The following is an 11,437-nucleotide window of genomic DNA, read 5'->3' on the forward strand; positions in this document are numbered from 1 at the left end:
TAGTGACAGATAAGATGTATTGTGAACGCCCTGAGAGCTATAACCATTACAGAGCTGTAAAGAAGCAGTAAATATATACAGTTAAATGTCATCGCTGACTCACCTCCACGGATGTTCCTAGGGGTTTTGCTACACTCACAGATCCTTTGAGCCAAGACGGACTTTGCATTCCGCTCTTCAGCCAAACCTCCTCTTCCGTTGAGGCTCGTTTGGCAAGGACCCGTAGTTGGTTCTGATTGTCGGCGCCGTACATGTAGTAGTAGAACTGCACACAGATCTGTTCTGGTCCCATGCTGAGGGCTGGGCTTAGCAGACGCGCCGTTTGTTTATTTCCTACATTGTCACATTCATGGTATATGTAGAATCCCTCTGAAAGACAAAATCACCCACAACTTTTTACTGACAGTATAAAATGATGGATGTGTTAATACACTGATCCATTTTTATTCAGAAGAATATTTCATGATATGTGATCCAAAACACATATTCAACTTCAGGACTAGTATATTGTATTGCGAAATGTATTAAAGTAATGCATTAAAGCAGGTGTGTCAAACATAAGGCCCGGGGGCTGGATGTGGCCCGCCGGATGATTCAATCTGGCCCCAGATATAGAGAACTACGATATTTTGCAATTATGTTACTGGTTCTGCTCATGTAAGTTCAAATCGGCTGCATGTGGCCCCTGGACTGAAACCAGTTTGACACCCCTGTATTAAAGTAATGTACTGTATGTAATGGCCACTCACTTCCATCCGGGTAGTCTCCGCTCGGCCCAGTACCAGGTGTGGGAGTGCTTCCACGGTTACGGGTCCAGTCACTTTGGTCTGTGTAGTCTTGGCGGAACTGACAAAACGGCGCATCATCATTGTTAAAGTTGCAGGAGGTCAATGTAACTGCAAACAGGGACAGATACAAAAAATCACAAAGAGACAAACAGAAATATCAGGAGTGCATACAGAGGACACCATCCTCACAGGGATAAAGATTGTCCAAGGAATATGAAAGCTTCAGATCTGTCCATTTCAAATTAACATTCATGTTGACATCATCTTGAAGCATGGCATTTGAATGTGCAACATCCCTTCATTTCAAATAAAATGCTTTACTCTATCATCATTTTCAGGAAAAGATCAAGGTGTGTAGACAAATCAAACCATGCAACCCACCTTAACTTTTACTTTCCTTGCCATTTATATCTCAATACTGACATTAAGTTTAAATTGGCAGATTGGCACAAGATTCTGCTATGCCTCATATTTTTTTATATAGAAATACGTATATTGGTTTTCTTAAATGTTGTTTTTGTCTTCCTTTTTGTATTTAGCTATTTGAGCATTTTTGTGAATCTGTATCTCTCGCACTATACTGCGCGGCCTCCCCATTCTGCCAAGTTGTATTGTTTTGTGTTTGATTTGGAAACTCATGTTATAACACTGTGTTGGTAAGTGGAGAATTCTTGCACACCTCCTTGGTCAGGTGCGTAGGAGTGGAACCCCAAAGTCACCAACGTTAAAGTAAAGAAAGAGCTTTCTTTACTATAACACTGTGTTGCACAGAAACACCTTGTACCAATATTGGTTGACTGGAGGACTTGGGAGACTATTGTCAGAATATTTCTAAAAGGGGGCAAAAAATGCTCAGTTTACTGTAAGCTCTAAAGCATACTGTAAGGTGCCTCGTGACCAACACCAAGCATTGATACATTCCTGTGAAGTTTTTCCAGTGTGCTGGGGCTAGGCTTTTCAGAAGTGTACATATTACAGGTGACTTACCTGCATCCCCAGTTCTTGCTCTGAAATGATAAGGGGCATACAATAGCTGTTATTGCTTTATTATTGTACATGTACATTCTTAATAATATGTGTGACAGAATGGTTCATCTTCTAATGAATAAAGTAATGAAAACACATGTAAACTATGGGATGGCTCTCATATTCATTTAGTATCAACAGAAATCCCATCAATTACCTCTCATTCATACCAAACCATCTTTGATAAAGATGATATGCATCAATTTCTTCAAATGCTCTCATTCACATTTACTTTTCACTTTATGTATATTTAGACTATTGCTTACGTATGGATTCAACAAAAAGCCATCAATTATATCAATCATCAATCAAAATCAATCATACTTACAATTTTTTATTTTCCACAGATAAGGATGCCCCTATCCAACATAGAATGACAACAAGCTTCAGGTTGTCCATCATGCCGATGGAGCAAGCTGAATAGAGACTGAGCAACGGGACAAGGTCACCCTTTTAAAGACTTGGGTAGGGAGAGGACAGATATTGTAGAGGGGGTGGACAGGGTTGGAGCGGCGACTCTATCAGTGGTTTGTCATGTATCCATGCACATTATTTTTTCCAAAGCTCATTGCAAAACCAGTCAAGTAAATCAATAACAGCTTTAGATAGGAATTGGGAGTGCCACTGTGCGGAAGGTGTGTCTTGTTGTAAAAGCGTGTGAATTGTCATATTGGAGAATTTCAAGGTGGAATTTCCTTACTTATATCTCGCAGATTCTAAAAATGAATTGCAAGTTGTCTTCAACTCATGATTTAACAATTTTCCAGCCTTAATTCTGTCTCTATTTTTAAAAAGGAGCTTTTGCACACCTCTGTTCTCAGTCACGTGTATTGGTTCTTAGCCAGGTGTATCACAGTGAGGTTATCATTGAAGTGTAAGAAAAATCGTGCACACTATTCATTCCACAAGAAAATTGTAATAAAAACAATAACTATGTTTCTGTGATCTGAACCTTCTTCAAGTACTTCAATGAAGCATTACACGTAGTTATTATGACCTTTATGTTTACTGTATACATTACATTAAATACAGTAATATTATGTTTTTGTGTATGGCCATAGAGACTGTGAGGGGGATTCTTCCTACTCTTGAAATGTTGCATCCATGCCAACGGTCATTATTTCTAGTGTTAATAAACTGATGGATTTCTAATAATCCCATGACGTGCCTTCTTCCAGAAACTGAACCTTCCTCCAGGTAGCCACAGCCCTCGGTATGACCGTTATGACCCACGTGCTTCACCCTCTCTACAGATAATTCTTGTCTCATAAACCAACCTGAAGCCACAGTTTGGCTGTAAGCCCATATTATCAACCACCTGTGCTGGCATCTGAAACTTAAATTCCACGACTAAGAGCAATGGCATTCATTATACGTATTTGCTTTTGCTTGAGGTACAGTATATGCAGAGATGTGGAAAAAATAACACCAGTTACCAAATCTATCATGTTTTGTAAGAATTTGTTTGACTGCGTGCTGGGAAGAAGTCAACTGAGAGAGGACATTTTCCTCTTTTTTAATCTTTGGGGTGGGCGTGGCAAGACACGATGATAGCTAATTAAAATGAGTCATTTGATTACATAATAGCAGTAGTCAGGGGAGTGCAGAAGCCATTTGAATCATAACAACAACAACAACAACAGTTTGTTCCCACCCACAGGCCTCAGCTACCTGAGCTGAGCCATGTAATTCCACACTAAACATATTAGGCCTACGTTTTGGGTCTGGCTCGCCAGGCTACATAGATGTAGCTAAAAGTCATAAGGAGCAACAGATCCAGCGATCCTGAGTGGGATGTCATCTACTATGGTTCTGAGTAGGGCTGCAGAGCGATATGGAAAAAAAAAACATTTATCATGATATGGATCACTTCATATCACGATAACGATATAGATCACGATATAGATCACGATATACCACAATTATGCACATTTTCAGTTATTCTCTTTGTTTTCTCTTTATTGTGTCATGTTGCGAACCACGTGTCTTGAAATGAATCTTTTTATTCTTCTTTTTACCGTTATATTAACTTAGGGCGTGCATAGTCACAAAATGCTACTAAATTATATTATATTGCATATTAGCTCTAATAGTGGATACAATTAGTTTATCACGATAGAAACAACAGAGGCGAAAGGGCACAATAGAAACCTTTCTATCACGATAACGATATACAATAATCATGTCCCCCAGCCCTAGTTCTGAGCCTATTTATTTCATAAAAGGTGTCAGGAATCACTTTCCATAGATGAGAATACTTGAAGAGGGCATGGGGTCCATTCCATGTTCCAAACTTCCGTCCTCAACTTGTGCTTGTGTTCTCTCGCTTCACTGATGCCCCTACTCTGCGGAGAAATCAATAAAATTTCCCTGCTGCCGATCTAGGTATACAGGGGTTAGACAAAATAACCGAGACACCTGTCATTTTAGTGTGGGAAGTTTCATGGCTCAAGTGGACCAGCCTGTTGGCCAATCTTCATTAATGGCACATTGCACCAGTTAAGTGTGTGAAGGTTCAATTAGCAGGGCAAGAGCACAGTTTTGCTCAACATTTTGCAATGCACACAACATTATGGGTGACATGTCAGAGTTCAAAATGGAGGAATTCTTGGTAAGTGTGTGACTGTTGCATCTTTGACCGAGAGTCATTGTGATGTAGGCCTATCAAGAGCCACAGTATCCAAGGTAATGTCTGCATACCACCAAGAAGGATGAACCACATCCAACAGGATTAACTGTGGATGCAAGAGGAACTAAATGACACTAAAATGACAGGTGTCTCAGTTATTTTGTCCAATTCCTGTAACTTTTGAAAGATATTTCCCCATCCAACATCCCAATTACAAATGAGAAAATGATTTGTGAATAGCTGAGATACTGAGTAAAAGTTTCTGCCGTCAATGACGTCTTGCAACATCATCGCAAGGCCACACGCACAAGAGAGGACGGGAGTTTGGACGATGGAATGGATTCATGCTGCCTTGTGCTCACCTGAGGATTAGTATTAGATGGTCAAAAACCAGCATTTCGAAATGACCTGAAAGGGCGGGCAAAGACACACTAGTTCTGCTATTGGCCCTGCTGGTATTAGCCATTGTCGAAGTTTTGAGACAACAATTCTTCATTAATATTTACAATTATTTATTGGAAATTAACAGAGAATATCTTGTATGTAAACTAGCTTCATTTTACACTTAACTGTGGTTCTGTGACTGTGTATTTCTGGGGCCTAGCTGAGTCCAGAAGACAGCTGCCCTGTCGTAAAACCTAGCTATAGAGGTGTCGATTGTCACACAGCCACTTGGGCTGGAATTAGTGAGTTGGTTATCAGGAATGACCATTTCCTTATTTGACTTAGAATGTATTCTGGTATATTCTTGCTGCACTGATGCTTTGACCATGTATGCACATGATGTAATACACTTGTGGGGTTTAAATACTGTTCTCAGATGCAGCTCAAAAGAACAGTTGAGAAAGAGCTGGGGACGACTGGGGAAGCGCTTGGCGGATGGGCGCTAAAGCCCTGATGCTAAAGGCACTATGCTACATTATGGTATTCTAAGGGTTAACTGAATTGCTCTTCTCACTTGCAATGTATCAATAAATGTAACTTTCTTGATGGCAATGGCATTCGTCTTCTCCTGTGATTTCCTGGCTTCTGGTTTCTCTTCACTGTTCTCCTGCACAAAGATGGGTAATGTATGCTTATGGCTGATTGAGCCCAATGAACTAAATAATAACTAAGTATGTAATGGTAATAACAATAATATAAATACTTGGGTATTAATTGGTAAATGGTAAACATATACGAGTCAGATAGCGGGTAAGATGGTTATCCATTGTGCAACAGGCAATAGCCCAGATTAAGTCTTATTAATTAAATTGGGTTATGGACTATTTTATTGGCCCAGCTAATAATCTTAATTAGCAATGTGGGTTAATAAAAAAGTTACCACACCATACAAAAGGCAAAGTGCAGCAACTACATATTTTGTCAAAATTGAGCTAATATTGAAAATGGTTTTCATAACACCTCCTTCATCTTGTGAAAAAAGCCATAAGGTCCACATGTGTCCCATTTTAGAGATATTATGACAAATATGCAGTAGGCCTAACTACAATATCCAACCTAATAGCCTACGCAAACTTTGAAGGCATTTTTCTCTGTTTCAATAGTTACTGCACTTTGTCTTTGTTGGGTAGTTTAGCTGTGACCAGTAGCTTACAGAAGCATTTGATGAATGTGGTCTAAATGCTGGACTCTGGACTAGGGTGCATCAAAAGCGCTTGAAAACCAAAAGTTTGCAAAATACCACTCTGCTCTTTTGCAGTATTGTTCCTTTGCACTATCATAACTTCCTTGCAAATTCAATTCATGTCAAAAAAGTGGCACAATAGTTTGAAATTTTGAATGGCAGTAAATTGGCGATTTTAGCTAAGTCATTGCAAAGTTTGTTTTAAGGCTGTTTTGATCAAAACTAGTTTGAAAGAATGCCCCAGTTGCCTTTCCACTTCCCGATAACATGAAACACCCAAAAGATGGCAAAAGGATGGCTTCACGGGTGTTTAAACATTGCTAAAAGGTTAGCACATAGGGGCTTAAATCTTGCCAAAGGAAGGGTGCAACAAGCATGCACTAGGGCAGGGTTATTCAAATGGAGGCCCTGGGGCCAGATGTGGCCCTTGGATGGCAAGTTTCTGGCTCCCCTTAAGGTCAGAACTAAATTAAAACAGAAATTAAAACAAAAAACAAAAAATTATACACCTGTGCCCGTGTATAATTTGCTATCACTAACACTTCAGGTTGAGGATATCTCTCCTATGCATTCACTTGAGAGTGAAGTCTTATCTAAAACAGTATCATAAATAGACCATTCTAAGGCTACTAAGAAATAGAGAAGCGAATATCTGTTCTCAGGGCCGCTGACAGCCCAATAGATATAATGTAATGAGGACACAATTATGGGCCCCCCTGGGCCCGGGACAATTATCCCCTTTGTCCCCCAGTTGGCACCCCTGTCTGTTCTCTCTGGAAAGCTATCTGCTTGTTTCGCACTCTAACCTCAGACACCGTGCAGCTCGCAGTTATACAGATTCTATGTTCATTGGAGGGAATTTGAAAAACTGTCCCTCTGTGACTTTTAATTGAATACCCCTGCACTGAGCCCATTCTCGGGAAAATCAACTACATGCTTCGTGGTGCCGCTATAGCCTCATTTTTCGTAGTTGGGCAACGCGCGCTGTCGTCAAGAGTGGGTGAGAGAGAGGGTGAGAGAGAACGAGTGAGAGAGAAAAGCGTGCATTCCAGGAGGGGAACGCTGTCGTTGTGTCAGCTTCATGCCATGTCTCCCTTCCTCCAACATTATCCCTAACCTTAACCCTAAACCTAACCCTAACCTTAACCCTAACCTTAACCCTAACCCTAAACTTAACCCTAAACTTAACCGTAAATCACTTGTTTGAAATGTTTGATTACCATTGTTTCCAGTTAGCCTTCACTCACGCTTGATTGTTGACGTCCGTCCGCATTATTCTTCCCCCCAGAACCAAACTACCCCAATTGTCAGTTCCCCCTTTCGTCGCCCAACCACGAGAAACGAGGCTATTCGTAAAGGCACCACGAGGCTTAAAGTTGATTTTTTTCTGTTTTTCTCGTAAAGACTTCATGAAAGGGCCGAATTATTGTTGCTGCACTATGGATTTTGAATCTGGGAAAGTGGAAAGGCACTTGGAGCAAGTGATTCTACGATTCTTCGAAGTACTTTGGATCAAAATAGTCTAAAAACACACTTTTAATAGATTTGGCGAAAATCGCACATTCACTGCCATTCAAAATGTCAAGCCTATTGTGCTCCCCTTTAACCTTGACCAAATTGTCTAAGATTTTACAAGGGCGTTGTGTTAGTACAAAGGAACAATATTGGAAAAGAAGAGGAGAATTTCCAAACGTTTGGGCATTTGATGCACCCCACTCTGGACTGGACTGACAACTCTGAAATCATCACAGTTTGGCCAGACTATAAATTCAAAAGAACTTCATAGTCCCAACAGCCAGTTTAAGCTTATGTTGATTACACTACGTACACTATGTCAGTGGGAAATTCCTTTGAAATGGTCATTGCTGTTTACATTGACCAATAAGTAGGCCATAGGCTAATCATCTTAGTATTACATTAATCAATTCAACCATTATAATAAAAATGGCAAACACTTGATCTTAATCCAATAGAAACTAAAGTAGCAAGCTGTTTTTGATCCAAAACCATGAAATGGAAGGGGAATTGTGGACTCTTGTTAAATGCTTCTAGACTGTAATACTAGTTCCCATGCGGTTGGAGTTGGTTGACTGTTGGTTAGACTTAATTCGTTCATTATTTTCTGACATTCTGCTATTATTTTGTAGTGCACTGTACCTTCACATGTGCCATTCATAAAAAAAGATAACAGAATGTAAATCAGAGGTCCAGTCATTCTTTGTGTTCTAAGAAACTTTTTTTTCTCCCTTTCTTCCTTTTTCCACTGTACCTGTCAATACGAGTCAACCCTGCCACTGGAGGGTTTGAGCAAACAACACACAAAAGGCTGGAGCTTACTCATGCAATGAATGGCAGAGATTTCACTTTCTGAAGCTAGCAGTCACCTCCAACGACCTGAAGCATTGCAGGAGCAGGGAAAAGGGTAATACAAAATGGAAAGAAACATTTGTGTGTATGTTGGACGCTCATCTCCAAATTTACAAGCAAGCCATGTCTCTCATTTACAGTCACCTGGCTGGTTGTGTGTGTGATGTGTGGATAATTAAGCCACATCAGCCATCCTACGTAAATGATGTAGCAGTGGAGAGAGAGAGAGTTAACAGTTTTAGATTCCATCAGTGAAGCTCGAAGTTGGTCTCATCACATTAATTAGATTTATTGATTAGAAGGCTAGACATCAGTCAGATGTACAGGTATGGCATGGACAGTAGAATCCTGGCCAATTTCTATCACAGTACCATAGAAAGTCTTTAACTTCAAGGGTAACTTCAGACAATTTGAACATGCAGTTGTAATGCTCACACTACCATGGACTTGTCAGTACCTGAGATTTTTTTTCCAGCCTTTTCCGAGATCCTGGTCATTGTAATGGGGGCAGGTGTTTGTTTACATAAAAAAAAAACACCTCGGTTTATTCCCAAAAACATCCAAAAGGTTATGCAACATCAGGGCCGCTGACAGCTTTTTCTGGGCCCAGGACAAAGTCATCTAAAAGGGCCCCCTACCCAATACATACAACATAATGGTGACCCAATTCTGGGCCCCCTGTCTCTCTGGGCCCGGGGCAACATACCCATTTGTCCCCCTCTGTCGACGGGCCTGTGCAACATCAGCAGACAACTAGCACACAGCGATTCCTTTTGGGAAAATACTTGGAGTAGGCCTATGATGAGATTTTTAAAAATGTAAATAAAAGCTGCCCCCATTAGAACGACTCAGATCTCGGAAAGCAGCATCACCGTGTACTGACAAGTCAAGGGGAGCGTGAGCAATACAACATATTGAAATTGGCAGGAGTGCTCCTTTAATTTCACAGCCATCTGCTTTTTAAAATCTTTTACTTTTATTATTATTATCTTTCCCCCTTCTTTTCCAATTAGGTGATTTGTTAATATTTCACTGTTGAGAGCAGTTGCAACCTTCCTTTCACTGCGAATTGTGCCAGAACAAGAAAACATGTGACAAATAAAATCTTGAACCTTGGTATGGTAACACTACTGCTAAGAACAGGACAGCCTTTCAGTGGGTAGTCAGGTCTGCCAATCGGGTCATAAAAACTGAGCTACCCAGCATCCATTTATAACTAATGTTGTGTAAGGAAGGCCAATCGCATGACCTCTGATCCACACCCCAGTATGTGCACCTCCACCAGCAGACTAAGGGACAGTTTCTTCCAGTCGAGTCATTGGGATGTTTAAATGCCATGAAGCACCACAGACAATAGTGACTCCTCCTTTACTCTTCATCTCTTTTTTTGACTAAGAAGACTTCTACCTTCTGACATTTTTTGTCTTTTCGGTACTTTTTGAGAACAAAACTTTTCATATTCATGAACTTCATGAAAATATGACAATATAACACATATTTTGTGTCTTGGTTGAGGAATAGTCAGCTGACTTGATGTGACATGAGGGAGAATTGTCAAAATGTCTAAAAATGTCTTATTTTAAATTTGTACAGGGCAGCCTGAATGTTTCTTCATTTCTCCACACATCAAGCTACAATTCTGAATATTTGGGCCTATACTGTCTGACAGGGCACAAGAATGTGCATATTGTAGGCCTAGCAATATTTGTAAACAAATCACATTCTGTAGCACTGCCAGAAGACAACATGCAATGTCTCACGCACACAATTAGTGTTTCCCAAGGGGGAAAAAAATCTGCCTATTCAAAAGCTGCGTGACTGGACGCTCTGGTCATCTTTTATCATGATGGGAAACACCTCTTGAATAGTTAATGGATAACTACGCAGTTGAGGAACCCACCCAAGATGTTGTTCATGCCCCTCACATCAAGATAAAGTTGATGCCAAGGCATCACGTTTTCACGACATATCAGTCAATCTAATCATAAGTAGCCCTGGCGTTCCTAATAGCTTAATTACAGTATTATTTTCACAATATCAGCTCTTTCACAATGTAAACTCTACTGTATAAACAAAAGACGAGAGGAAGTACTTTTCTATTGGAACCTTACAGTTATGTCAAATAGAGCTCCTCAGGTTGCCATGGTTTTCATTATGTAAGCAGCCAAACAGAAGAGTCACTCTGGCCAAAGCCTACCCCACTCGCCTGCTTTATAGGCTCTTTAAAGTCATGATACCAGAGATCATGATCATGTCTGCCCTGTAACTCGTGAACCCATACTGTACCATGCTCATATCTATGGTAACAACACTGAAAAAAAACAGATGCTGAAAGACTGTAAAGTCACCTAAGTGACTCAACTGATCTTTGTACAGAGGGCTGAAAATGATGTTGTAAGGGCAAAACAAAGGGTGGAGTCCCACGTGCAAGTTCAAGAAATGGCCATGGACAGTAACTTGTTTATTTTATGACTTGACATCCTGAAACACCCTTTTCAATAGCTGTGTGTAATATGAGTCCAAGAGATACTGTGGACATTCTGTAAATCAGTGGTTCCCAAACTGGGGGTCGGGGCAACCAGACGGGTCGCAGACAGAATGGACTTAAAAGCGGGCTATAAGAGGCTATAAAAGCGGGAGATAACACAGGTTAATAGTTAACATAATAATACACGTTTTTATTTTTTCTGTGAATATTAAATTAGAATTGAGAAATATTAACATAAATCATGTTTGCCGTTTGAAATAGGGGGTAGGGGTCATGAAAACTCTTAGGTGCAAAATGGGGTCCCGGCCGAAAATGGTTGGGAACCACTGCTGTGTTGTACATTTGAATCTGATATGATCTGGAGAACATATGTATGATAGGAGAGGTCCAACTCCAGCACACCTATAAAAAAATAACTTGAAGGGTATTTTGTGCGATGTCAAATGCTCATTTCATATTAATATGATTTTCTTCTCGATTCTTTCACTCACATTTGAGATGATTTTGTGATT

The 11,437-nt window shown here is 40.2% G+C and overlaps 1 protein-coding gene across 1 annotated transcript in view; it reads right to left on the reverse strand.

Moving 5' to 3' along the window:
• The window catches only part of zanl (zonadhesin, like), a 62,855-nt gene extending 60,873 nt beyond the window's left edge, over positions 1–1,982 (reverse strand). The window contains exons 1-4 of the mRNA XM_063187632.1: positions 1,972–1,982; positions 1,776–1,795; positions 750–896; positions 104–369 (exon numbers count right to left, since the gene is read on the reverse strand). Of these exons, the coding sequence (XP_063043702.1) occupies positions 104–369; positions 750–896; positions 1,776–1,795; positions 1,972–1,982 (444 nt within the window). The remainder of the gene's footprint in view (positions 1–103; positions 370–749; positions 897–1,775; positions 1,796–1,971) is intronic.
• Positions 1,983–11,437: the final 9,455 nt, after the last annotated feature.

Source organism: Engraulis encrasicolus, chromosome 21, assembly GCF_034702125.1.
Source record: "Engraulis encrasicolus isolate BLACKSEA-1 chromosome 21, IST_EnEncr_1.0, whole genome shotgun sequence".
Lineage (NCBI taxonomy): Eukaryota > Metazoa > Chordata > Actinopteri > Clupeiformes > Engraulidae > Engraulis > Engraulis encrasicolus.